At 55.9% G+C, this 27078-nt stretch overlaps 9 protein-coding genes across 9 annotated transcripts; 4 read left to right on the forward strand and 5 right to left on the reverse strand.

Moving 5' to 3' along the window:
• Positions 1 to 1068: 1068 nt before the first annotated feature.
• Positions 1069 to 2781, reverse strand: SPSK_07362 (MFS transporter; the record flags this gene model as incomplete). Its single annotated transcript, XM_016734026.1, has 1 exon — positions 1069 to 2781. One exon carries the CDS (start codon positions 2779 to 2781, stop codon positions 1069 to 1071), a length of 1713 nt encoding a protein of 570 aa, XP_016590961.1.
• A 1607-nt stretch (positions 2782 to 4388) lies between these two features.
• On the reverse strand, positions 4389 to 6209 carry SPSK_07293 (hsp70 family chaperone; the record flags this gene model as incomplete). The annotated part of the gene is made up of 1 exon (XM_016733957.1): positions 4389 to 6209. The coding sequence occupies one exon, from the start codon at positions 6207 to 6209 to the stop codon at positions 4389 to 4391; it is 1821 nt and encodes a 606-aa protein (XP_016590962.1).
• A 1832-nt stretch (positions 6210 to 8041) lies between these two features.
• Positions 8042 to 10501, forward strand: SPSK_07077 (uncharacterized protein; the record flags this gene model as incomplete). Its single annotated transcript, XM_016733746.1, has 1 exon — positions 8042 to 10501. The coding sequence occupies one exon, from the start codon at positions 8042 to 8044 to the stop codon at positions 10499 to 10501; it is 2460 nt and encodes an 819-aa protein (XP_016590963.1).
• Positions 10502 to 10671: 170 nt separating this feature from the next.
• On the reverse strand, positions 10672 to 12276 carry SPSK_07412 (ammonium transporter, Amt family; the record flags this gene model as incomplete). Its single annotated transcript, XM_016734075.1, has 2 exons — positions 10672 to 12140; positions 12222 to 12276. The coding sequence occupies 2 exons, from the start codon at positions 12274 to 12276 to the stop codon at positions 10672 to 10674; spliced, it is 1524 nt and encodes a 507-aa protein (XP_016590964.1).
• Positions 12277 to 13755: 1479 nt separating this feature from the next.
• On the reverse strand, positions 13756 to 15576 carry SPSK_07294 (uncharacterized protein; the record flags this gene model as incomplete). Its single annotated transcript, XM_016733958.1, has 1 exon — positions 13756 to 15576. One exon carries the CDS (start codon positions 15574 to 15576, stop codon positions 13756 to 13758), a length of 1821 nt encoding a protein of 606 aa, XP_016590965.1.
• A 1031-nt stretch (positions 15577 to 16607) lies between these two features.
• Positions 16608 to 16838, reverse strand: SPSK_10831 (uncharacterized protein; the record flags this gene model as incomplete). Its single annotated transcript, XM_016737097.1, has 1 exon — positions 16608 to 16838. One exon carries the CDS (start codon positions 16836 to 16838, stop codon positions 16608 to 16610), a length of 231 nt encoding a protein of 76 aa, XP_016590966.1.
• Positions 16839 to 18541: 1703 nt separating this feature from the next.
• On the forward strand, positions 18542 to 23486 carry SPSK_06870 (NACHT and WD40 domain protein; the record flags this gene model as incomplete). The annotated part of the gene is made up of 3 exons (XM_016733543.1): positions 18542 to 18635; positions 18694 to 19460; positions 19599 to 23486. The coding sequence occupies 3 exons, from the start codon at positions 18542 to 18544 to the stop codon at positions 23484 to 23486; spliced, it is 4749 nt and encodes a 1582-aa protein (XP_016590967.1).
• A 416-nt stretch (positions 23487 to 23902) lies between these two features.
• SPSK_07948 (het-c) lies at positions 23903 to 24620 on the forward strand (the record flags this gene model as incomplete). The annotated part of the gene is made up of 2 exons (XM_016734601.1): positions 23903 to 24044; positions 24148 to 24620. 2 exons carry the CDS (start codon positions 23903 to 23905, stop codon positions 24618 to 24620), a joined length of 615 nt encoding a protein of 204 aa, XP_016590968.1.
• Positions 24621 to 25728: 1108 nt separating this feature from the next.
• On the forward strand, positions 25729 to 26957 carry SPSK_07618 (trichothecene biosynthesis enzyme; the record flags this gene model as incomplete). Its single annotated transcript, XM_016734277.1, has 2 exons — positions 25729 to 25964; positions 26024 to 26957. 2 exons carry the CDS (start codon positions 25729 to 25731, stop codon positions 26955 to 26957), a joined length of 1170 nt encoding a protein of 389 aa, XP_016590969.1.
• Positions 26958 to 27078: the final 121 nt, after the last annotated feature.

Below are 27078 nucleotides of genomic sequence, written 5' to 3' on the forward strand. Positions count from 1 at the left end.
CAGATTTTATTAATTTGTCTCTTTGTTCCATCCTGCCTCTATTGCGTTGGTTGATTTTAACGTCAGCGCTCCGGGGCTGTCGTTGCGGGTTTCTTTGTTTACGTCAAGCGGCTCTTCTCAGGTATTTGGAAGCGTCGGTTCTCTCAGTCTTCTAAATAGATTGAAAGCGACCGGCAAAAGTCTCGGCGCCAGGGCTCGAGCTTCAAATGTACGTGGAGATACGACGTACTGTCCATTATCCAATATCCGCATACCAGCCACCCATCGTCAGGGTGGTTGTGTTCCCCAGTTCCCGTTTCCTGTCAAAACAGAGCGGGCAAGGGCCATTTACTCTTCATTAATATTGGGAATCATCGATGTGGGTGAATATCGACTGAGGTATTAAATAAATATCTACCCAGGGCGAAGTCCTAAATTCTTATATGTCTTGGATCAAAGTTAAACGTGTTTTGTAACGATTTTTATAGTGAGTTATCATTTTGGAAAAAGAAAATAAGGCGAGAAAACTTATATTTTACAAAGAATTGATATTTTTGACAACGTCTCCTTATATAATTCTATCTTATGATTTCCATTAAGCTCCCAATCCGTCAGACGGACTGCTTGCCGCCTCTGCCACCATCCTCCACTCTGCGGGAGGCACTCGTTCCGTGTCGTTTCGTTTCTGCTCTTGGTCTATCGCGCTTTCCCGCTCTCTTACCCTTTCCCTCTTCGTTAAATATATTAATCATTCCGCCTTTTCCACGTTCGTCCGTTCCTGAATCCAATTTGTGCCCTTTTGCCGGTAATCTTGCCATGCACAGTGACAAATCATGAAAATTAGCAGAGACGATAGGCTGCGGTGGCCGTGAAATAAACATACGTCTAGAGGAGACCATTGGCAACCAAGTCTGAATGACGTGTAATGTGATCTTCAATGAAAAGAGAATCTAGCTGCAAAAACTCATGAAATCAATGAGCAAATCCATACACCAACGCAATTGTAGGATGGAAATTCCAACTTTAAATTAAAATCAAAATCGTAATTCAATACCCTTTCCACCGGCGACATGCCCTAGTAGCCTCGCTTCACCTGTTGTCTCCCGCGATGCTCTCTTCCTCGTCTAGCACAAATGCGTCCGGGTGGCCCGGGACGCTGCTGTAGTCACCGTGGGTGTCGTTGGCCGACGCAGAGGTACTTCCGTTCGACGACGCTTCCTTGGGTGGCGTTGTCGGCTCGTACTGGTAGAGGCGGATGTTGACAAACATGGCAAACAGACCAAAGTCGTACGCGAGGCGCAGCGCGCCGGCCACCACAAATGCGATCCAGAAGCGACCATTGCCGGCGAGGAAGCCGGTCACTGTAGGGCCTGTGGTGGAGGCCAGAGTGCGCAGCAGGCTGGTGATGCCGAGGACAGCAGTGCGTTCTTCGGGACGGACAACGGCCGCAATGAGAGCGGCGCGGGGGGCCTGGTCGAGGTTGTTGAGACCGATTCGCAGCAGGAGGAGGGCGTACGTCAGGCCGATGCTGTTTGGCAGGGGGAACAAGAGGACGGCAGCGGACGAGGGCACGTGCGTAAAGACCATGGTGTTGATGAGGCCAATGTAGCGGGAGAGCGGACCCGCAAAGACGGACGAAAAGGCAGCGAGCAAGTAGCTGATGGACAGAATGTTGCCGAGCGAGTCCTTGCCCATGTGGAACTTGCTGTCCAAATAGTACGAGGTCAAGGCAATGCTGGCCATACCATCGGCGAGCGAGTCGACCATGAGCAGGAACCAGAGGCCGTACATGATGGAGCGCGTCTTTTTGGAGATTTGGCTGAAGCGGCCGGGGGCATTGGCGGGTGCAGATTGGGGCGGCGCTGAATCTGTCCCAGGGTGAGCCAGGGGATCTCCCTCGCCACCAAAATCGCTGTCGTCGTCTTCGTGGTGGGTGCTGCCGGTGTTGCCCCCGGACAGACCGCCTTCTTCGCTATCATCGACTACAGTGGCGCTACTGCTACTGCTTCTTTCCGGCGTTGCTGTTGCCCGAGGCGTGTCCCGGCTTGTACTAGATCTCGATGACAATTGGATGGCGCTGGTTGAGTCGCTGTCACCGACGACAGTATCGGCGTCTTCGATGGACCGGTGCTGCAGTTCGGACTTGGTGGACAGCATCAAGCTCAGCACCAGGTTGAGAATGCCCATGGCCGCGTAGGCCCAGTAGCAAGCGTGGTACGCCTGACGCAGCGGCCAGCCCATCCCCCCAGCTGCACTGTCGCTGTTGAGATAGTGCACGGCGCGGCCGGCCACCTCCGTGCCGACAGCCGACCCCAGCGCAGACGTGGTCACGTACCAGACGAGCACGTCGGCCCTTGTGTTTGGGTTAGTAAGCTCGGAGAGCATCGACTCCTCGACAGCACGGAAGGGACCAAAGTCACCACCGGTAGCGCTGATGACGCCTGCCACGGCGGCCACCAGCAGTAGCCAGTAGTTCTCGCTCAGGGCAAACGTGGTGCCAGACATAATCATGAGCACGGAGCCGAACATGAGTGTGCGGCGGCGGCCAACGTGGTCGGCCACGAGGGTCAGGAGAAGCGAAAGACCAACATCGCCGGCGAGTGTCAAGGTCATGAAAAGGCCGATGCGCTCGTCCGAGACGTCGAGCTCGGCGAAAAAGAGGGCAAGGACGAGGGCGCTGGCGCCGTAGGCGAACATGCGACACGTGCGAGCGAGGATAATGATCCAGGCGTCGGCGCCCGTGTTGAAGACGGACGCCAGCCCGGACTCGCGGTAAACATAGCGAATGGAGCTTGTGATCATCGCCGTATGGGGAAGAAAGGCGACCGGAGGAAAGTGCGACGGTGGTAGTGGTGATGGTGCCGGTCACGTGGGCCGGGGTGTCGGAAGTAGACTGAGGAAATAGTCATGTAGACGCAAGATTGCGATGAAGGAAATATGAAGAGCGAGATAAGAGAAACGGCAAACAGAGTGAGAGAAAAGCAGAAAATGTAAAATACGCTCGGATGTGTCAATGCCAGCTGGGCAAAACTGTCAAGAGAACACCAGAATCTACATGTCACAAATGCTGTCGGGATCGACGAGCACGACCGGCTTACGGCAAGAAAGGCGCTCAAATCGAAGTATTGGCCGGCGCTATTTGACGCTAGATAGAACAAGGCGAGCGGCGAGACGGAGGGCGAGGCGAAGGCAAAGAAAACATGCAAAAAAAATTGTCCAGAAGTACAACAGATCAGTTTTCCATCCTTTTGTTTGTCTGCATAATTTATATATCATTTTCTTCACGTTCACCCTCAACTTGTTGTCGTTGAAGCACGGCGACCGTTGATGCCGTGTCGACGACAGGAGACGGCGTCGGAGTCCGATCAAACGAAAGACTCGTGCAGAATTGCACATTCACAAGTGCGCATTGCACCTTCCCATTGTGACTCCGGCACCACTGCCTTTTTGTGCTGCACCGGCCCAGCACTAGCGTGGCCGCAGGCCGGTGTCGGCCCGCAGCCTTGTTGTGGTTGGCTTGGCTTGCCCGGCACGGCTCCAGGGCAGGAAAGAGCTGGTTCAGGGCATTTAGTAGGGCTCCAAACTTGGTTTCCGACTTTTCCAGCAGCGTTCTGCGCTACTTTTGCAGTAAATATGGCGAAACACTGGTCCGCATGGCAGCCGACCAATCTGCCATCATAATTCAGGCGGGGAAAAGCAATGTGACATTATGATCATGGCCTGGAGAGAGCGCATCTGGAAAGCATCGCATCTTCCTTTCCTCTTTTCTACGCCAACGTCGTAGTTACACCCCTATGAGAAAAACAAACAACTTTATAAACTCGTAGTGCCTTTGTACGAGCATACTGGTGTTTAGGTAGGACTCCAAAAACACAAATTGACCAGAAGAATAGCACTTTGTGATTTCCGGTGCGTCAGTTCTTGGTTTCTTGAAAAGATAGTTCACTTGTCCGCCGTACTTCGTATATAACCTCATATTACAACAAAATCTTCCACGTACGGCCACAGATAATGGAAAATACGGGATCCCGTCCGCTCTCCCCTAGTCAAACCATTAATCGGCGGATTAGTAGTTGGGTCGGTGACGACCAGCGAATACCCGCTGCTGTACGTTTTTTTGTTTCGTTGTTTTATTGTATTTTTTTGGTCATTGTTTGTGTTCTTCATTGCGAGTAAAGAAGAAGTTAAGATATATATAAAAGAATATAAATTTCATAAGCAATAAATTCAAAAGGTAAGACCCAAAGTAGACCTAAAAACAAATCCGCTGCGCTAATTTTCCACAACGCCAAAGATGGGAATTCGGTGAAGACTAAGAAAACAAACACCAAAAACGTCGAGCAGGACAAAACCAGAGATTACAACGAAACACCAAGTAAGCATCATTCATATCCACGTCCCTGCTCCTCCTAATCGAAGCACACCTTGACCTCCTGGCTGGCCAGGCGCTGGTCCTTGTAAAAGACCTGGAAGTCGACGGAGGCGCCGGTGGGGGTCATGACAATCTCGTAGGAAAACTTCTTAAAGACCTTGCCGCTGGGCGAGGTGTAGTCGGGCAGGCTGTCGACAATGGAGGCAAAGTTGCAGCGGATGTCGCACAGCTTGATGACGTTCTCCTCGCGGCGGGTGGGGGCCTCGACGTCGCTGCAGAGGTAGAGCTCGCGGGTCCACTCGGTCTTGGGCTTGGTGAAGAGCAGGTAAAAGTCGTGGCGGATGGGGGCGAGGGTCTTGACGGAGCTGCCCTTGCGCAGGTACCACTCCATCTGGCGGCCGGCAAAGTAGACCTCTTCCTTGTCGTCCCAGTAGCGGTCCTCGATCTTGTGGTAGGAGGCGTTGTAGAGCTGGGAGAAGCAGAGGCCGACGGAGAAGCGCGAGACGGTGGAGGCGATCTGGATGGGCGGCTCGAGCAGCAGGCGGTTGTCCTCGCCGTCGGCCTTGAGGGCCTTGTAGAAGCCCTTGTAGACGGCGCCGCGGCAGATGGCGGTCCAGGGCTTGGTGCCGGTGGACTGCAGCACGTTGATCTTGGGGCCGTGGCGGTCCTTGAGGTGCTGGTAGAGGTAGGGCGACGCGCCGAGGCCGCCGACGAGGATGATGTCGGTGACGTCGAGGCTCTTTTTCTTCTTGACCTCGCGGATCTGCTCGTCGATGAGGGCGTCGATGCCCTCAAAGGAGTAGGCAAACAGGGCCTCGATGTGCTCGCCCGTCAGGTGGAAGCGGCCCATCTTGATGTGCGGCTCCTTGCTGGAGTCGGTCAGCTCGGCCTTGGAGTTGAAGGCCTCGGCGGGGATGCCGACGGTGTAGTGGCGGCGGGAGTTGGCCTGCGACTTGTACTGGGGCTTGATGGCCTGCTGCCACTCGCCCTTGACGAGCTCCTTGATGCCCGTCTTGGACAGGTTGGACCACTTGGGGCCGAGGCGCCGCTGCGACATCTTCTCAAAGGCCTCGTCGATGAAGATGCTGCCGTAGAGGCCGCCGGTGCCCTCGACGGCCTCTTCCATGACGACGGGCGACGCGCGCGTCACGTTGTAGCTGATGAGGTCGACCGTGCCGCCGCCCGCGTCGCAGATGATGAAGCAGTCGCCGGCCTTGCTCGGGTTCGGGTTGTTGTAGAGCGTCGCCAGCGCGGCGGCCTCGGGCTCCGTGACAAACGACAGCTCCGTCTTGCCGGCGGGCCGGTTGTCCAGGATGCCAGCCTGCGTCACGGCGTCCTCCATGCGCTGGCGCGCGTAGCCCTTCCAGATGGCCGGCACGGTGAGGACGACGTGGAACTTCATGCCGTCGACGGCGGCGTCGCCGCGGTCGCGGCAGATGGTGTCGATGACGTGCTCCCACAGCAGGCGCAGGTAGTCGGCGACGAGGTCGGTGGGGGTCTTGCCGGTGTCGCGCAGCATGCGCCGGCCGCGGCGTACGTACTCGGAGTTGCGCAGCTCGTTGTCGAGATCGTCCTCCTTGAGCAGCAGCAGCTTGAACCACTGGACGGGGTCGGCGTCTGGTGGGATCTCGTAGCCCCAGTAGATCTGGCCGTCGTCGTAGTAGAGCTCGGTGGGTGCTTTGCCCTTTTCGAGGCCCATGCCGGGCCAGCTGTGGATGAGGTTGATCTGCTCCTGCTCAAAGTCGTAGGGCGTGGCCCAGGCGACGCCCGAGTAGGTGGTGCCAAAGTCGATGCCGATGATCAGGACATTGGTCTGGTCGTCGGAGATGCCCTGCCAGTACTCGGTGGTGGACGACATCCTGACGGAATCTGCCATTTGGGATACTGGAGGAGAGGACGGAGAAAGTCTGACAGGGTAGTCGAGGAGGAAGAGAAGTGGGCAGGATGGAAAGTGGCAGTATTAAGGAAGTAAAGAAGAGTAGAATGGAAGAAACGAAATAAGTAAATAGAGATGTCCGGGTGGTAATGCAGAAATTAGAGCGTACGGCGTAGGAATTAGAAATCAGAATTCAAGTGCAAATATCAACGACCAAAGTCAAGCAATCCGCCGAGTGTTCGGTTATCGACTGATGAAGAAAAAGGAGGCTGGCAGTTGTTTTGTATGGTTGGCGGCATTCGGACAGCAGCAAACCGCAGCGGCAAACACCACACGCACACCGGCACGCCAACTGGACAGGCTATTTCTCCGTCCAGACAAGAACCATCTCCCAAGATGCACGCCAGTTACAACAATGTAAAAGTGGGAGGTCTGTAAGTGGGGAAGCGAGCTGTCGCCTTTCCCCTCCTGTCTTGGAGAGAGAGGCTCAACGGTTGCCTCACTTCAGTGTGTCTGGCCGCCAGAGTGCCTTGTTTCACCTGCCGCGCCTTATTTTCTCGACCCTGCTCTATTTGGCGCTGATCGGCTGTTGTGTGCGATAATTGGGGGCTCATGGCAGCGAGAATTCAATTTCAGTGGAGGCGCGGCCTCGGCCTGGGCCTTGATTTGGCTTGGTCCCTTTTGGCCCCGTTTGGACCCGTTCGGCCTTGCTAGGGTGTTTCCGTCGCCTAACTTTAGGCCACCTGTAGCGCGCAAAAAGGTACCCAGTAGTGTGCTATAGGGCTTCATCATTGCACTCTATTTTGAAATTATCTTACTGTTTGTCCACAGCCCAGCGCCGCCGTTCAAGCTCGCGTCGGGAAAGGTCCTACGTTCTTCAGAAGATGCTTCTACAAGCTCGCTAAGACTCGCTATCGTCTGCAAAAAGCAATAGATTCAGCACGACGAAAATGGACGCAAGACTCGAGAAACAACAAGGCAACCCTGGCAAAGGATTGCGAAAATGGAGAGGGAGTGGGGCATCACTTACACAGCCGACCAATCGCAGGCCGCCATTCTTCAGCCTCGTCCAATTGTCCACACAGCCACCATGCACTCTTGAGCTCTCGCGTCTCAGCCCCTCTCCCTACCCCACCCGAGGTGCCATGAGGTGCCTTGGACAAGGGACAGGAGGGACAAGACGAACGAGCGGACGGGACCAGACAAGAGGAGTAAAGTGTCCGGTCGGCGCATGGGACGTTTGTCAGGCCGTGGAGCCACGTCGAATAGACTCTTGGAATGGACGCCTCCAATCAACAGGGGTCCGGGACGAGGAGGGGCAGTGTTGGATGGAGTGTGCAAAGAGGACAGACCAGCAAGGAAAGAAACGATAACGAAAACCGCCGCTGGGGAGGCGTTGTGGCAGGGTCAAAGAGCCGAAGAGGCAGAATGGAGGGAAAGCCAGACATTGGGATAGGCACTGCGGGAGGCGTGAGGCTAGAACATATTGGACAGAGGACGGCCGAACACAAAAATCAAAAACAGCTCCAGCCAAGATTGGGCTGTCCAGCGAGCTCCGACGCTTGTTTGATTTTGCGTTTTATTTCGTCGGCCTTTTGCTTGTTTTCAACATCATTGTCGTCTTGAGTTGTTGTCTAGAACTGTTGTCTTGATCTGTCATCTTGAATCAAATTGCCCTCACATCGTCCACTTTTAGGTCTGCAGCTCCTAGCCCACAACTCGGCTATTGAGGTAGCAGACGTTCTGAGGCAGCTAGATCCTTTTCCTAGCCACTCATCCACTCCAGTTTGAGCCCTTCCTTGTGCCACTCCACCATGGAGGAGCCGAACAGCCAGCAGAACCAGAATCAGCAGAGCCAGCAGGCCCAGCAAAACGTCCAGCAAAACGCGCAGCAACAGAGTCAACAAAACCAGCAAAACCAACAAAGCCAGCAAAATCAATCTCGGAAGCGCATCACCAAGACGCCGCCCGACGCTGGAAGCAACAAACGGCCAAGCGGCAACTCTGGTGGAAACAGCAACAACGGCAACAACGACGACCAGCCACCCATCCCCGAGCGCACGTCGTCGTTCCCCGAAGGGCTGTCGGGCAGAAACACGGCCGACGGCAAAAAGAACAACGGCCGCACCCGCAAAGGACGCAGCGGATCGTCGCCCAGCGTCCACGTCAACGACGACTCGAGCGCGGCCCTGACGGCTGCCGAGATTCTCAGAATGGGCGGTGTCGAGCTTCCAGAGGGCGATGGGATGAGCGACAACCAGTCCAAGAACCAAAACAAAAATCAGAACAAGAACCAGAATACGAACCAAAACACGAACCAAAACCAGAATCCGAACCAGAACCAGAGTGGTGGCGGTGTCGACGACGGGGACGACAGCGAAGCCACCGAATTTGGCGAGGGAAGCGAAGCCTTTGGCGAGGGAGTGGCCACAGCTGGAGCAGCGACCGCTGCACCAATGCCAACGGCACCGACATCGACGGAACCGGCGCCAAACTCGTTTGCAGGGCGCAAGGGCAAGGGTAAAGACAAGGACAAAGACGGCAAGAAGAAGGGCGGCAACGGAAAAAAGAATAAGGACAAAGGCGTCAGCGGTGGACAAGAGGGCAAGCCATCGGGGACAGAGAGCAACAATGGAGGAAATGGAGGAAATGGGGGCAACGGGGGCAACGGAGGCACTGGGGGCGGCAGTGGCAAACAGGAGGGCAACAAGAACGACAACGGCAGCGACCAGAACCAGGGAGGCGCGTACGCATTAGGGGCGGCGCGGTTCATTGAAGAAGACATGTGCAGCGACGACGGCCTCGACCACGACCGCGACCACGACCAAGACGAGTACGACCAAGGAGACTTTCACGAGTTTGACAGCAACCACAGCCACGGACACGGCTACGGACACGGCTACGACCACAGCCACAGCCACAACCACAACAACCACCAAGGCGACGACGAGAGCAACGTCATCGACCTCAACACGTTCCCCACCAACACGCGCGGGCCCAACGACCGGCCGGCCAACAACGCGTCGATTGCTAACTCGTACTTTGCGTCCATCACGCACACGCTCGCGGGCATGGTGCCACTGCCGCGGGCGCCGCGCGAGGACTACATGCGCACCATGACGAGCGACCGGCGCAGCCTGCAGGAGACGGTGCAGTCGCTGATCAGCACGCTGCAGCACGAGCAGATGCGGCGGATGGCGGCGGAGGAGAACGCGGCGGTGCTGCAGGAGAACCTCAGCGTGTACAAGGACCTGGCGGCGCAGTTCCGCGACGAGGCCAGCAAGCTGCGCGAGGAGACGGAGCGGTCCAAGAAGGGCCACATGCAGGTGCTGCGCGACCTCAACCGCTTCAAGGCGGGGCAGGGCTTCAGCCAGATGGCCGACGACTTTCTGACGCAAAAGGCGCGCGAGCTGCGCCAGGACATTCGCGACTTTGCCATCCAGTACTTTGACGGCGAGTTTGAGGACGCCGCGCAGAACGAGCGCCCGCCGGCGCGCGCCGACACAAAGCTGGGCGAGTTCATGGCGGGCATCAGCCCGCTGGACCCGTTCCAGAGCTTTCTGCTGTCGCCGACGCGCTGCGCCAGCGCCGTCGAGTCGTTTCTGTGGGTGATTCTGGCCAAGACGGTGTTTGGCGGCTGGTACTGGGCGGCGGGCGGGCGGCTGCCGCTGCACGACGTCTTTGCGTGGATGCGGCCGGGCGACTATTCCTTTGCCGTGTACAGCGACGAGGACAAGGAGGCCACCGCCACCAGTGGTGGTGCTGGTAGTAGTGGAGGCACCACCTCCACCGACGCCGAGGCGGAGCGCCGCTTCTACACGTGGCGCGCGACGACGGCCAAGCTGGTCGCGGAGCGCCCCGGCATCATGGTGCGCGACAACTTGCGCAACAAGCTCGTCGAGGAGATCTGCATGACCATCGAGCCGTACCTGCGCGCGGCCAACGACGGCAGCCACGCCGAGGAGCTGCACAACATTGTCAACAAGGCCTGCGAGTTCGACCGCGACACCAGCCAGCAGGCCTCGCGCCTCGAGTGGATCTTCTGCCGCCACCCCGGCCAAAAGGACCGCGGCGCGCCCCAGCGCTTCAACCCGGCCGTCATGGACACGCCCATGTGGGAGGACGCGCCCACCGACCAGTCCGAGGTGCTGCTGGTCGTCGCCCCGGCGCTGCGCAAGCGCGGCCGCTCCAACGGCGAGGACTACTCGGTCGAGACCATGCTGCTGAAGATGGACGTGACCTGCGAGCCGGTGACGGACATGATTGTAGCATAGGGTGTGTGTGTGTGTGTCTTTTTCCTTCTTTCTTTTTTCTTTATGTCTTGGATGAACGCGGTACTTGCAGAGACCAACTGTCTTGGTATTCCTTATATTTCGTATCTATTTCGTATCTGACTTATTCTCGCTACGGCTCATGCAATTTGAACCACCCTTCGACGTATTCCTCACTGTGTCGGTGTGCTGCCCTCCCCCGTGCCGTTGCTGGTCTTGTCCTTGGGCACGACCGTCGACCCGCCAATGCCCAGCTCGGCCCCCCCGTCGTTGTCGCCCGGCCCGCCCGCCACCGGCGACGAGGCCGCCGCCGTCTGCACCATCTCGCCCTGGATGTAGCCTGCATGGCCCAGCTCTTCGTGGGCCTCGCAGGGGCCGAAGACGTAGGCGGCCTCGCCGTGCACGGCGTCGTCGCCCAGGAACAGCTCCTCGTCGCTCATGCGCAGCGGGATGCGCAGGACGTGCTGGATGAAGAGCAGAATGAGCGACGTCCACACGAGATTCCAGCCAATGATGAACATGGCGCCGGCCATTTGGTAGCCCAGCTGGATGCCGTTGCCGGCGATGGCGCCGCCCGGGTTCGTGGCGCCAAAGGCCGCGCAGCCGTCGACGGTGGCCCAGAGGCCCGTGCCAAAGCCGCCGACAAAGCCGGCGACCATGTGCGTGTGCATGACGCCGAGGGTGTCGTCAAAGTGGCGCTCGAGCCACGACAGCTTCTTGGCCACCACGTTCATCGTGAACCAGGGCACGGAGCCGCTGCCGAGGCCCAGCAGAATGGCGCCCCAGCCGGCGACGTAGCCCGCGGCGGGCGTGATGGCCACGAGGCCGGTGATCATGCCCTGGACGGCGCCGATGACGGACGGCTTCTTGAAGACGACCATGTCGAGGCCGATCCACACCAGCAGCGACACGGCGGTGCAGAGGTTCGTGTTGAGCACGGCCACGCCGGCGTCGGCGTTCGCGGCGTACGGGTCGCCGCCGTTGAAGCCGTTCCAGCCGATCCACAGGATGCCGGCGCCGATGAGCACGACGAGGATGTTGTTGGGCCGCGCGTCCTCGCGGTCCTTGGCCATGCGGGGGCCGATCCAGTACGAGCCGATGAAGCCGGCGGTGCCGCTCGACAGGTGGATGACGTAGCCGCCCGAGTAGTCGAGCACGCCCAGCTGCGTCAGGAAGCCGCCGCCCCAGATGGAGTAGGCGCCCACCGTGTACGACAGCGTCAGCCACAGCGGCACAAAGACCATCCACGCGTAGAAGCTCATGCGGCCCAGGAACGCGCCGGCCGTGATGACGAGCGTGATGGCCGCAAACACAAACTGGAAGTACACCATGGTGGCCAGCGGCATCTCCTGGCTGGCGCCGGCGCCGCCGTTGAGCGACGGCAGGTTCGACTGCGTCAGCATCTTGTCGATGCCCAGCACGTTGTTGGGCTTGCCCACAAACGGCAGCATGTACTCGCCAAACGACGCCTCGTACGCCCACAGCACCCAGCAGATGAGCACCGCCGCAAACGCATAAAAGGCCATGAACGCGCTGTTGATGGCCCACTTCTTCTTCATCACGCCCGCGTACAGCACCACGAGGCCGGGCACCGACTGCAGGCCCACGAGCGACGCCGCCGTCAGCTGCCACGCATTGTCACCTGGAGCGTTCAGTTAGAAGGGGTGAAAAGGGTGAAAACTACAATAAATACAATAAGAAAAAAATCATGGAAAGTACACACCACTGCCGACGGGCGACGTGGGCACCCACCAGATGGGACTGGTTGCGTTGGACATTGCTTGCTGTGCTGTAACAGAGACTGTGCGAGGAAAAGGTCGTGCGACGTGACGGGATGAGTGTTGGTAAAAAGGTTAAGAAAGGGCAGCTCCAAACAACAGCAGACCAACCTTCTAGCTGTGGAGGACGCGGCCGTATTTAAGATGCCGCCCTGCAGCAGACGGGACCATATTGAAGAGAGCGACCTGCAGAAGACAAGGCCGATGCTAGGTTCCCCTTCGACATGGGGTTCATCCTTTCGACATGGGGCCACGGCGAGGAGGATGGGGGACAAGCTGAAGCTGAAAGGTGATGGCTGCGTGCTGGCAGGCGTAGAAGAGCAACGGAATGCGCCCGCTCTGCTTGGGACAGCCAGACAGGAGGGGCGATAGCCGACGCATTGTTCGTTATCGGTATCTCCCTGGCCCGTAAAGGATGCAAAGAATGCGCGGAGGCAATAGAGCCAAACCCCATTCGAAATGGACAAAACAGCGAGAAAGACGTCCGAGAGATAAGGGCAGCGAGAGCTCGCTTCCATTGGACCATTGGACCAGCTCATGGAGCTTGCCTCGCGCCTGCTATCCCATTTGGGCAGACGAACCCGGGAACCGCAGAGTTCGGGCGGATGTGATGGATGTGGGCTGATAGATATGGCGAGGAAAGCAGGAAACACAAACGTGCGGTCCAGGACAGAGCGAACGAACCAGTGTGGCGCGTGAATGTTTCGTTTTGTCATCCAAATGTGCTGTCGTGGCCGAGCTCTACGATGCATGCTCTTACATGCTTTCCTTTATTAAACCGATACGATGTGCACCGCATGTCGTTACGACGCCTGGTTCATTTCATGGGGCAGCCGTTGACACAGTCTTGGCATGCTCATGTCCCGCCTTGGCTCTGGGGTAGCCGAGCAAAATTGTGGGCTTCAAAAAGCTTAGCATGGGCCGTGGAGATATGCACGTGGAGAGAGGCGTGCCATGTGAATCACATCCGCGCTGGAGAATGGGAACAGAGAGAACGATACGAGATACAAGGGCCACAATAAAAGTGACACAAACGTATTGCCAACGAGCAGCATTTCCATTTCTGATTAGATGAGCAATAAAAATTGACAGCAATCGTCAGAGATATGCAGAAGCAATGGGGTACAGCCTGTCGTCCAGAAACAAACAGAACAAAGAAGAGGCGGGACATCAAAGCGTGTTAGAGACGAGCTAAACATGGGATTTGATATTAGTCCCGTCCAATCACAGCTCTGCAGCTTATCTTGTCTGTTTATGACGACGCTTGGAGGTCCGACAACTCCTGGTCTTTCATATCGGTTTATTCCAATTTTGTTCAATGCCAAATATAGGAAATGACAGGACAGTCTTTTTGCTTGAGGATACCACTTGACCTGTTCTAGTTATTCTATTTTGTGGGGGTACCGCCGTCTTTTGGAACGCATACACGGACTATCAGAGATACTGTATTTCGTCCAATGCCGACCGTCCTTCACGCCCTCACGCTGACATCTGCTTTTCGCGTCGCTTGGCGCCGGCCAGCGCCGTCTCGTCCGTGCCCTGGTGCAGGGTGACATGCACGCGGTCGGTGAGGTACTTATCAATGTCGTTGGGCAGCAGGATGCCAGCGACAAAGGCCATGCCCGTGAACGCCAGTGTGACGAGGAACACCGTGCGGTAGGCGTCAAAGTTGCCGACATAGTAGGCCTTGGTGCCGACGGCCATGATGTCGGGGGTCAGGCCGCTGACGTTGGCAAACGACCCCGTGGTGAAGCCGTCGAGGAACGTGGGCACGCTGGACGCGGGAAGACCGGCCTGCTCGACGGCGGGCGCGACGGCCGCCGGGATCGTGACGGCGCTGCGGGCGCGGAGGACGACGGTGTAGATGGTGCTCGCAATGCACGAGAGAAAAAAGCGGATGCTGCCGGCCAGGCCGCCCGAGGTGCCCAGGTTGGCCTGGTCCGTAGCGGTGAGCGTAATGAGGGAGATGGACAGCGACTCAACCCAGCCGAGGAAGAAGACGCCGAGCGACACGAGCACGCCGGCGCGTACCTTGGTCTCCGGGCTGCAGGTGGCCACAACGGCAAAGAAGAGGCCGCCCAGCATGGCCGAGCCGAGGCACTGCCACTTGAGGTGGCGGAGGCGGCTGGCCAGCGCGCCGCCGACAATCTCGCCCGTCACAATAAACATGCCGACAAACGTCGACAGCCACGGCGCGTACATGGGATCGTCCGCGCGCGCCCACACGAGGCCGCAGAGGCTGGGCCACACAATGGCAAAGGCGTAGTACATGCTGGCCGCGACGCCCGACAGCACCGTCGCGGCGTTCCAGCCGCGGTTGCGGAACAGGTGCATCGGCACCAGGGGCTCCTTGGGGTGCGCAAACGTCTCCCAGCACAGGAACGCGACCAACGCGACCGCGCCGAGCACAAGCGTGCTGACGACGGCCGCCGACGTCCACGCGTACAGCGCGCCGCCCCAGTTGAGGCCCATCATGAGGAGCAGCAGCCCGCCCGAGAAGAGCACGGTGCCGACGTAGTCAAACTCCCGCAGGTACGTCGCCATGCGCTCGTTCTGGTGCTTCATGTGGAACGTCGGCGGGTGGTAGAAGAGGAGCCAGCAGAGGAACGACGCGCTGTTGACGGCCACCAGCACGTAAAAGGGCCCCCGCCAGCCGACGCGCGTAAACTGGATAAACGCGTTGGACACGGCCGGCGCAAAGGCCGAGCTGGGGAACTGCCACATGTACACATAGGCGTTGCCGAGGAACCGGTACTTCATCGGCACCAGCTCGCCCATCACGTAGTAGTACGACAGCTGCGTGGCCGCCCCGATGCCAATGATGGTCATGCCGCCAATCAGCGTGTCGACCGTCTGGGCCGTCGCGCACACAATCGATCCGACGATGCCGAGGAACGTGCCGCCCGTGAAGATCCAGCGCCGCCCAAAGATGTCCGTGACCCGCCCGATGATGGTCAGCGTCACCGAGCTGGTGAGCGTGTACACGAGCGCCACCCACTGGATGTTGGCGGACGGGCCAATGTCGTTGTTGATCGTGGTGAGAATGGGCGCTGCAAAGCCGAAGCCGGCCACGCCGCCCGTCAGGCCCAGGCCGATGGCCAGCATGGTGCCCAGGAAGAAGCGGCTCTTGAAGTAGCCCGGCGGAAGGTCGCCCTCGTCGACGTCGAACCGGGCGCCGCCAACGGCCTCGTGCTCATCGCTGGAGCCTTGGTAGGTTGCGTCTTGTGGCTGGTGTTGCTCATGATGGCTGGCCGGCGAGATCTCCTCGGCGCTGTGGCTGGTCTTTTCGACGTCAGCCATGATTGCGAGAATGAGGAAGCTTGTCGATGCTACTTCTATCGTTGGCAAGGACGGGATTCTATAGAATCTAATTTACGAGGGAAAATAGATGGACATCTTCATCCATATATCTACCCTTGGCGTCCTGCATGGACTCTTCATACATGACCGTCCAGCCATTTCCGTCAGAAAACACCCAAGATCGTCCTTTGTTCGGCAGTCGGCCAGCAGAATCTGCTGTGTTTTGTTTTCCTTGGGTAGACACCCCTTTCTTCTCCAAAAAAACGGCTTTCGTTTTCCGTAGTTGGCACTCTTGGCGCAAGAGCACACAAAACCCCAAAGTTCTCCAGACAGCGCCATGGGATCAACAGGCGTCCTCCGCAACACGCTACTTTCGCTCCCGCAAGATTCTGCGGAGGCTGCGGGGACGGACAGGATGGACATGATGTGGCGGCACACGGAGCTCAACCGACAAGAGTGCGAAGTTGAGTTCCAACGGAGACGAAAGACTGGCAAACCGGCGTGTAGCCTTTTTTTTTTTCCGAAAGCACGCTACTTATTCATCGCTGCTTTCCTCCACGCGATGCCATTGACTGCCCATGCGAGTCAATACCCAAATTGGAGGTTATTCCAGTCGATCTACCCAGACTGTGCCCAGAGGAACATCAATGACTCGCTCTTTCGTTAGTAGAACCTCGGGGCAGCAGCCCTCATGCGGAGCCGATGGCCGCTGTTCATGGGCGGACGATCACTTACAAAGTGCTTTGCGTGTTTGTGGGAGTCAGTGGACACTACTCCACATTTTGGCAGTCATGACACCCATTTTTAGTGGGCCCAGAGACCTGTGCAATTCACAGAGGCCAAGCTCGAATTGCTCTGATGGACTATGTTTTATTGAATCGTCAACATGCCTCATGTACCATGAAAATAGCTTAGGTCACTAAGAAGAGAAAATGACATACCTTTGTATCCAAAAGTGTCTTGTCTCTTGACTGTGTTGTTGCCCACTGTCGGCTCTCTTCACCACCGGAATTGTCTTGGCAGACCTCCGTTCAACATAAAACAGCGCTATCATTCTTGGCTTGCTTGGAGAGGACGCCTCCAAGCGATCCCTTGACAGGCGAGTTGCAAAGTGAAAGTAAATAAAGACTTGCAGCGCTATCAGCCGGAACAAATCCACCAAACAGGATAAAGATCTCCATATTGCTTGGCTCAGTCCCAGACCATCGGAATGCCATCTGAACTCGTACAGCATCCAAATCGGATGTGTCGTTCCCACTCATGGTACATTCCGTAAATGGCGGCTTCCGGCACATCAGTGTGGCCAGCGTTCACTCCGTGTCAACATCAGTGCCCTCATGTTTCTTTGCTGGCTAACCTTTTATTTGAACAATTAAGTTTTTTCACTCCGGTCTTTTCTGGAAGCCTATTGTGCATGTAGTAGCCTTCACGGTGCCTTGTCTTTAGTTGTCAGCCTAAGATGAGTCGCCTCTGAGTCACCGTTGAAAGCAATGCGACAGAATCTCGGCATTTTTCTTGGCTGGCGGCGCAGCAAACTCGGGGATTAATGGCCCGTAAGGCGGTGTGATGATATCAAGGCCAGACAAAGGTAATGGACATGACTTTCTGCGCATCTGTCAAAGGTCTGCTCTAGAGCAGCCTGTTGAAGGTGCCACAAGTATGGAGAAATCACGCCCCACGGCAACCTCGCTTTGTTGTGAGCCCGCTTCGACATGAGTTTGTTCCGCAGAAAGGGTAGGGCGATGATCTCAGAAACCTACCTCCCAAAGCACCTTTGATTCGCTGGGAAAACAAGGCCTTGTCTTGTGGTAGAGCAAAAGAGTTTGGGGGTGGCTGCGCACCTGTTGATAGCGTCATTGCTGCCTGATGCTGCAGTTGACGAGGCTGAGCAGTGCCAGTCGAGAACGGACCCATCATTAAAGTTGGTACGACCTGTCACAAGAACGCCGTGCGAGACACAGGAGAGTACCTCCGTATGATGTCTTATGAAGAACGACCGTTTGCCATCTTCATTGCGCCGCCATGACGTCGCACTTAATGAGGGAGCCCAATTAAATTGCTGCCTACTGACGGGTAAGTTTCTAACGACTTGTTACAATCAAGTTTGCCAGTGCAGCGGGGTTTACTATCAGAGAATGGAAAAGCCATTCAGAAGGACAAGAGATCCCAAATTACCAGCGTCACGTCTGCTATGTTAGGAACTTTGTCGCGTGGCCGACATTGGCAAAACGGAGAAACCGTTCACTCCAGCCTTCATCCAGCAACAAACAACTCTTATGTCTGGCCAGTTCGGAAGCACTAAAACGGAGCGGCAAGCCAGGGTCCACCGTTTTAGCGCCCGGAATGGCAAACAACTCGGCTGCTGCCGCTGATAGCTAGTCGGCCCAACTAGAGGGCTCTTAATGGGGCTCATTGCTTTTGCGCGTCATAGGTCATCAACTCTGTCAAAAGTTGCCATATTCTTTTACGATACATCACGAATTAAATGGATCTAGCCAAGGTTGCCCTGCAGGAAGAACAGGACATATTTTATTCATGAAACGGGATGCTGTACGACGCCCTGAACTCTGCATGGGCTGGGGGAAACAAAAACAAGCATTGCCAGCCAATTATCTCGGCCTGCAGGCACAGCCCTGGGTAAAGGCGGGCGGCAAGGCATCCCAGTCGTGCCCCAACCGGAACGCGTTCCAAGATGGCCAGGCCGCGAGCAGGAGGCCACCCTCCTTGAGAAAGGAGGAGAAAGGGGGGAGGGGTCTGTTTTGAGGAACGGTGAAAGAAAAGTATGGCTGACACTCTTGTAAGGAAACATGCTATCGATATGAACATTTACATTGTCTTAGGATCACGATAACCTTCTCTTTGTCCTTCCTAGTTTCGTTTTCTTTACGCCATCTTCGACGATACCCTTGCGAGCTTCGATCCGGATCGCTCAACGTAATGTCACACGCATTTTCACAGTCCCACGATGCTGTCCCGAATTCGTGCAGAGCCAAGGCAAAGGAAAACCAAAGTCTTCAAGAAATGGTTTAAAAAGGATGAATCGCTCGGTCACGCGCCAGGTATGTTTTTGTCGACAGTGTAATAGCACTGATAAAACAGAAAACTCACGCACTGCAGAATCTGGTTTGTCAGAGATACTTGCCGGGAGGCCAAAGTCCAGACAAAAGGAGCGAGATAAGGCAGAACATGTGCATCGAACGCCAGAAGAAGTACGGAAACTCCTAGACTCCTTGAACATCCTGACCGAAACCGACAATGATATACACTCTGCGGTTGTGCGCCTCGAAGAAGAAGAAAAAGACGAAGTTGATGCGAGCACAAATCCATCACCGATTCAAGAATCGGAACCTGAAAAAGTCCTGCTCAAGACAGAGGTGAAGACAGAGGTCAAGACAGAGGTCGAGACAGAGGTCAGGACAGAGGTCGAGGCAGAGGTCGAGACAGAGGTCAAGACAGAGGTCAAGACAGAGATCGAGACAAAGGCGAAATCGAAACCCGACGTCACAATCAGTGCCACTCCGGCTCGCAAATCACAGGAGCTGTGGGATGCAGCCTTTGTCAGCATCGAAAAGTCCCCAGGAGGCAAAGAACTGGCACAGAAATATTTCAAAATTTTGCACAAAACTCTCGGAGATGAAGACGACATCAACGACATTGACCGTCCTGTGGACGACAGTATCGGGGCCGGGCCTAGTATGGCCACCTTGCGCCAACGAAACATGGTCCGTCTCGTGCAAGCTGGGTTGAAAAAGGTGGAAAAGTCGGCCAAGATCACCAACACAATGGGCGCCTTTGCCGACGCCGTTTTGGCAGCCAGGCCTCTGGCCGAGTTTATCATCCAGACGGTTCCCCAGGCGGCACCAGCCGCGTTGCCCTGGGCCGGTGTATGTGTTGGTCTCCAAGTACGTCTCTGCCTCGTTTGGCCCCAAATACGGCCAACATGGCAACCGCGCCCCGTTTGGCCCCCAACCAACCAACCAAAGGCAACTGGTCTAACGTTTTGACTCCCTCCTTGCTACTAGTTGCTCTCCAAGCCTGCCAAAGCAAACAAGGTGAACCTCGAAGGCGTCAAATACGTCATTTCGCGGATGGAATGGTATTGCGCACTCACCGACCAACTGCTTGACCCATATAGCATCGAGGCCAACGGCCGGCCCATTGAGGCGATTCTGAACACGCTCCGGGAGCGAGTCGTCGACCTGTATCGGAAGCTGCTTCTCTTTCTTATGGAGAGCGTGTGCACCTACTACCGTCACCAGGGACTTGTTTTTGTCAAGACCGCGACGGAACTCAGCAGCAAATGGAGTTCGAGCTTGACGAAAATCAAGGAAGACGAGGCCAATCTACGCAACGACTCGGCGCAGTTCAACACCGTAGAGGGCCGACGAGTTCTTCAAGAGACCAGCGACCGCACAGCCGCGACAATGGAGCTCGTGGGCAACCTCGACAGGACCATCCGGGACTTTATGGACGAACAGAGGCAGATGCAGACGAGCGAGAACGACCGGTTTCTGCTCCGGCAACTGTTTGTGGTCAATCCCAAAGACGACATGGATGCCATTGAGAGGAGAAAGGACGCCTTGCTCGACGACGCCTTCAATTGGATCCTCGACGTGCCCGAGTTCAGGGTCTTTACCAACGACATCGATACCCACGACGATCTGTCGTCGACAATGTCACAGCGCAGTCGTCTTCTCTGGATCAAAGGCCCGCCTGGCACGGGAAAGACGATGCTTCTGCTCGGCATCATCCGTGAGCTGTCGGAGCGGCCGGCGGCTCTGAGCCCAGGCATCGCGCACTTCTTTTTCCAGAACGCCGACAACACGCTCAACAGCAGCATGGCGGCCGTGCGCACGTTGGTCTGGATGCTGCTCCAACAGCAGCCACATTTGCTTCATCATCTTCGGGACAAGTACGAAAACGCCCAGCCGTCCTTTGTTGGTCGTCACGCATTCGTTGGCCTCTGCAACATGCTGGAGACCATGCTGCGGGACCCCGAATTGGAGCCCGTCTACTTCATTGTCGACGCCCTCGACGAGTGCGACGACGGCCTGCCGGAGCTCATTGACCTCATTGCCCAGTCGCTCGCCATCACCGACAAGGTGAACTGGCTCGTGTCCAGCCGCCCGACCGTGCCTCTCGGCACGCGCATCGCGGCCAGCGCGCTCGTCGAGCTGGACTCGCAGCGGCTCGAGGCGCCGGTCCATGCCTACATCAACCACCAGCTCGCGCGCCTCACGAATGCGCCCGGCTACACAGACGCCATCCTCAGCGACATGGCCCGCGAGATCACCAGCCGCGCCGACAACACGTATCTCTGGGTCTGGTTCGTCTTTCAGCGGCTCACCAAGCCAAACAAGAACGGCAAGACGCTCAACGGCATGTACGCGCTGCGGGCCATCCAGCAGTTCCCGCCCGGTCTCTCGGCGCTGTACGACCACATCATGGTCGCCATCGAGCAAGGCGAAGAGGACGACCCTGCATACTGCAAATCCGCACTCCGGGCCGTCTACCATGCCTACCGCCCCTTGTCTCTGGCGGAGCTGGCCACGTTCGTCGACCTGCCCGAAGACCAGACGGCCCGCATCGTCGAAGAGTGCGGCTCCTTCCTCACGCTCACAAACACAACTGTCGGCTTGATCCATCAGTCCGCCAATGACTACCTCACAGAGAACTACACTGTACGGTTGGGGACCACTAGCATTGCCCAGGGCCATGCCGACATGGGACGGCTGTGTTTGGGTGCCATGTCGGCGCGACTGCATAAGAACATGTACGATCTTCCTAACATCGGCCCCTACGATCGAGAGACACCACCACCCGATCCGGATCCGCTTGCCTCCGTGCGCTACGCCTGCATCTACTGGATTGATCACTTCCGAGATGCTGTTGGTCATTCAGGGGAGAAGGCCGGAACTTCTTTACTCGACAGAGAAGCAATCTACTCGTTTTTACTGGCTCACCTCCTTCACTGGCTGGAGTCTCTTTCTCTATTGGAAAAAATAGGTGCCGGGCTGGTATCCATGCGCGCGCTCCAAGATCTTGTCCCAGTCGACGAGACGTCCGATTTTGCCGACTTCGTTCGAGACGCAGTATCTTTCATCATGTGGAACAGCTTCTGTTTCGAGCTGTCACCGCTTCAAGCATACGCATCGGCTGTTCTGTTCAGCCCGAAAAAAAGCAAAGTCAAGCAACATTTTGAAAGGCAGCCTGAGCTAGACTGGATTAAAAAAAAGCCTGTGGTTGACGAAGACTGGCAGCAGTGTATGCAGCTCAGTGGCCACAAATACGCAGTTAAAGTGACCGCTTTTTCACCAGACGGAAAGCTACTCGTGTCTGGCGCAAACGACGGGACTGTTAAGGTGTGGAACATTCAATCTGCAATTTGTATAACTACATTTGTCGGCAGAGCCACGTCCTCGGATTCAGTTGCCTTTTCTGTCCCAGATGGAAAACATGTGATGTCGTGCACATGGGACGGTGCAACGACGATTTGGGATGTGGCATCAGGAGAATGCATGCATTATTCAACAAGACAATACAATGGCAGCCTCAGATCGTCTGCACTTTGCACCACATCTGGCATACGAGTAGCATTCGGCTATAACAATGGAAAAATCGAGGTCCGGGATGTCGCATCAGAGAAACTTGTGGAGCTATTCACCAACAGCAGTGAAACGATCGTCCATCTAGCTTTTTCTCCTGATGGAAAGCATCTCGAGTCTGGGGCAAGCGATGGCACTGCAAACACGTGGGACATCGCATCTGGCATGTGTCTGAATACACGTGACAACGACACCAAAATTGCTGAAATTAACTACAACAATGAAAGACACGAGGACATGTTTGCATTGCCAAATGGTCGATGCCTTCTTGCAAGTCGGGTAGATGCCATCATACGAATCTGGGACCTACCATCCGGACATCGCCGTCATCGGACTGAACCAAACTCTTATGAAGTCCATCGAATTGTGTTCGCCCCTGATGGTTCCCTTTTGGCTGCAGCTATGGACAACGGGAAAATTGCAATATGGGACCCGGCGTCGGGCAATCGTCTCCATGTCCTGAAAAAGCACACAGGGACGATCCAGTCGGTTGCCTTTTTCCCTGACGGACAGACGCTAGCATCCGTCTCGTCGGACGGCGCAGTTAATATATGGAATGCGGCTTCGGGAGAGTTTGTCTATGGCATCGAGGATGGTGACAGCCGCTTTATAGCCGTGGCCGTTTTACTTAACGGGAAGCGGCTGGCAACGGTTACGTCCGACTTCGTAGTCGACATCTGGAAAACCAGCTCGTGGGAGCGAATAAAGACAATGCGCAGTGGTTCTTTCGACGTTGTCGCCTCGGCGGACGGAAGCAAATTGCTGCACTCTACAGAAAACGGAGATATTGAGATTTGGGACTTGGCGTCTAACGAATGCAGACTTACAGTCAAAGATTGCCATTGTTTTTTTGCGCGGACCTTCTCACTCGATGAGACGAAAATTGCATTTCAGTCGGACAATTTCGTTCAGGTGTGGGATTTGCAGTCCAAGAAGTTCCTTCATTCACTCGAGGGAAATGACACAATAGCCATGCAAATTGATTTCTCACCGGACGGAAGGTTGCTGGTGTCCGCCACCGCACCAGGTCGCGTCAATGTTTGGGATGTTGCGACCGGGCTACGGACCCAAACGTTCGACGACTTCGGAAGTGTCCGCATAGCGGCCGTGTTTCCTCCTGGCGACGAGTCAGGGGGTTCAAAACGGTTTCATGGATTGGGCTGGGATGGGGAATGGATCACCAATGACGGAGAGCTCTTGCTTTGGGTGCCCAATCGCTATCGGTCTGGTTTAGCATTTGCGGTGTATGGGGAAAGCATCGCAATTGCTTCACAGTCTGCGGCTGTATGGGTTATCGGACTCTAGGTACTATTAACTGGGAAACATTAAACAGAGTCACGTGACATTCGAGAATGCATGTGCATGCACTGAACAATGAATTGTCTACTAGCAGCCAATCAAACTCTCAGCCGTCACGCGCCCGGCTCAGGAACTGACAACAACCCCTCATCCCCCCTTTTGCCTCTACTCCTTTTCTTGGTCTCCTGTGCCACTTGGCAATTGGCGCTGTAATACGAATGTACGTAGTTATACCCCTGTCCGAAGTTGACTTGTTTCTAGCTCGCCAACACACTCCACCGCTACACGAGTTTCCTCCGCCTCCGCCACTTCGGTTCTTCACCTCTCGTTTTCCAATTCCATTTACTCGACAGTGCCGTCCTCGACATTAATTCCTTCCTCACGGCCCATCACCGGCCCCCAACCCCCCCTCTTCCTAGACAATGGCTGCCGAAACGCCTGTGGGCGTCACGTTCGTCGACACGCTCAAGAAGTCTTTTGTCGACGTTCCCGTTGATCCTGCAACCAAGGCAATCGACACAGAGACCTTCCTTGAAGCCACTGAGTCGTTGATTACCATTTTCGGTCAGTATGGAACCAATGGCAGGAAAATCTTGGGAAGAAGCAGAGGAAATGGGACGGGAAAGATGCTATCGAGAAAACCAAACTTGCTGACACGCTCTGACAGACATTCTCGGTCCCACGGCCTTCGGGCTTGTCAAGGAAGATATGCTCGGCAATGTCGCCAAGATCCGCAAACGGCAGCTTGAGGCCCCCGGTGTCTCTGAGACACTACAGTCGCTTGTCGTCAACGAGCTGAAGACCAAGAAACACAACGCGACCGAGGGCCTGCTATGGCTGTTCCGCGGCCTCGAATTCATGCATACAGCACTGTCCGAGAACATCAAGTCCGATACCGAGGAGCTTAAGACGTCCTTCAACGGGGCATACAAAGAAACCCTCAGCAAACACCACAACTTTGTAGCTCGCACCGGCTTCAGGATTGCCATGGCTGCGTGCCCGTATCGCAAAGACTTCTACGCCAAGCTGTCGCCGGACTACGATGTTCTCAAGCCGAAATTAAAGGCGTGGCTGGCGGCCCTGGAAAATATTGTGGCGATTCTGGAAACGTTCCTTGACAGCAAGGAGGCCAAGTGGTAGACGATGAAACGATAATCGGGCCGGCGTGGTATGGTCACGGATACCTCTGGACGACATCCGTAACGGCATCGCATACACACCATCAGAGACTTTTGGAGCACAGCCGAAGATATTTTCGTTGACGCCTTTAAAACGCCCATGAGCGAACAATACTGGAGTTGAGAACTGCTGGGACATAGAGGGAGTATCGGGCGCCGACAAAATTACGGCGAACTTCAGGACAATTTTGGATTAGGGCGGCTCTCGAGCCTTTCCATGTTCACGGCCTACGTATATATATATATCGAATACAACGCGCAAACAACATTGCTTTCCTGTTTATGCTGCATCGCTCTGCAGTGACTCAGCCACAAACGCTTGTCAGTGCTTATCACACTTTGCTCCATAGTTCTGCATTACCAAATTGGCCGCAAAACGTCTTACACCAGGTGACCCACAATTACATGAGCAGCCCCCGTGCAGCCGCTCCGGCTGTAGTGTGCGGCGCCGCATCTGCCGGATGTTGATTCGAAATACGCCTGAAAGAGACAACACACGGGCCAAACACAAAACCTGCCAAGGTTGAGTCGTTTTCTTTCTTAATTTTTCGATCTTTCTCCTTTTCTTCTAGGAAATTCCCCGGCAGTATTCGGGGATTCGGATATGCAAAAGGCATCCTTGGGTCTCAGATGGAAAACTCATAAGCCGGCCAATTCTCTCTCATATTTCTTCTCGTTCGTTCCGTCATCCTTTTGCCGCCTCTGCTTCCCGTACCGGGTCTGGACCAGTAGGAAGATGCAGCTTGGTACTGTAAGCCATTCCGGGATATCCGCCAAGAGCTCACCGGTACAACAGAATGGAGCATACAGAGCACCCAAAACGACATTATCAGCTCATTTTGGCGATCTTCTAAGAATGTACAGTCAGCTAACCAGGTCTGAGCGATATGACTTCCACTGACTGCATCTGACGACGACTTCGTGTGAGGCGCGAAGAAGAGCCAGTTCATGCTTAAAAAGGACCGCGTTTCTCTATCTCTCACAGCCGCAGCTCTATCCGACCTTCGACCGGCCCAACAATCTTAGAAAGATCCTCGAATATTCTAAACTGATTTTCTTTTCAATTCGTCATGCGTCTGTTCACAACAGGAGTAGCCTCTCTTGAGATATTCTCTCTGTGGGTGGCAGCTCTTGCGGCAGCCACACCTGTCCCCGACACCTGGTCGTCATCTCTCGCAAAGCGGCACCACAGAGGCCGGCTAGATAACTGTCCGGACGTTCATGGTGGCAGCTTCATCATCAATCAATACCAGCTATACCCAGAAAACGCCGACTGGGACGGTGACTCTTGTCTCGTCTACTTTGGGTGAGTCGACCAGACGCCTTCGTACGTCCGGTCTCCGGTTACACCTACTAACAACAAAGGTCACTATGGAACGCTACGGTTGCCATCTATGATCCCTACATTGACGATTTTATCACAATCCTGGAATTTGCCAATGTCTCCCACACAGGCACAGAGCATATCGGTGGCGTCGCCTGGGATCGCTTCACCGGCTTGGTCACCATTCTCGTCGGCTCGGCTGCGCCTTGGGCCACGGCCGGTGCTAATGTGTCCGGCACCGACATGGTTCTCAAATGGGATCCAAAAACGCAAACCACACTTTGGACCGTCAACCTCACTACCACCACTCAGGGACTTTACGGCGCCTTCCAGGACATTGAGACTGACAAACGTGGATATACCTATGTTGTCGGCACGTACCCTGGCTCGATCCTGCGCATCAATGCCGACGGCACTGAGGTGATACCATGGTACGGCCCTCTCCAGACAGCCAATACGACCATCCCAGGCCTTGGTGGGCTCGTCGCCCTGGGGCCCGAGGGCAACCTGCTGCTGGCCAACGACGCGGGCAACGGCAGCATCTACCGCCTTGACACGCGCGATGCGCTCGCGCCCCGCACGCTGACCGAAGTCCCCATTGTCCCAGACATCCGGTTCAAGGACACCGACGCCATCTACGCACCGCCCATGTACAATGGCACCGTTCTTCTGGTGTCGAGCCACGCTGCGGGCATCCAGGTGCTCGTGTCGCCCGACGCCAGCTGGACGACGGCCCGGCACGTGGGCACAATCCCCAACCCACCAAAGGACACAGCCGCCGACGTCACCAACGCCACCATCGGGTCAGTAGTGACGGCTGCCGTCCAGATCGGACCCAACGCGGTGTACATGATCGACGAGTGGCTTTTTGATCCTTGGGTTCCCGGCGAGGTCGCGGGGAACCGAACAGAGTTCCCGATGCCAGACATCACGGCCCAGATTAAGACGCTGCTGCGTCTGCGCGAATGCTTGTAGACGGAACGCCCTTCCCATGGCTTTACGATCTGGGAACTTCCAGGATCCAAAGTATCGCGAAGTGGATGGCACCAAAACCGGTTGACCGGCAACTTTCACATATTATTCTGTCTTGACACTC

This window comes from Sporothrix schenckii (assembly GCF_000961545.1).
Source record: "Sporothrix schenckii 1099-18 chromosome Unknown Cont41, whole genome shotgun sequence".
Classification (NCBI taxonomy): domain Eukaryota; kingdom Fungi; phylum Ascomycota; class Sordariomycetes; order Ophiostomatales; family Ophiostomataceae; genus Sporothrix; species Sporothrix schenckii.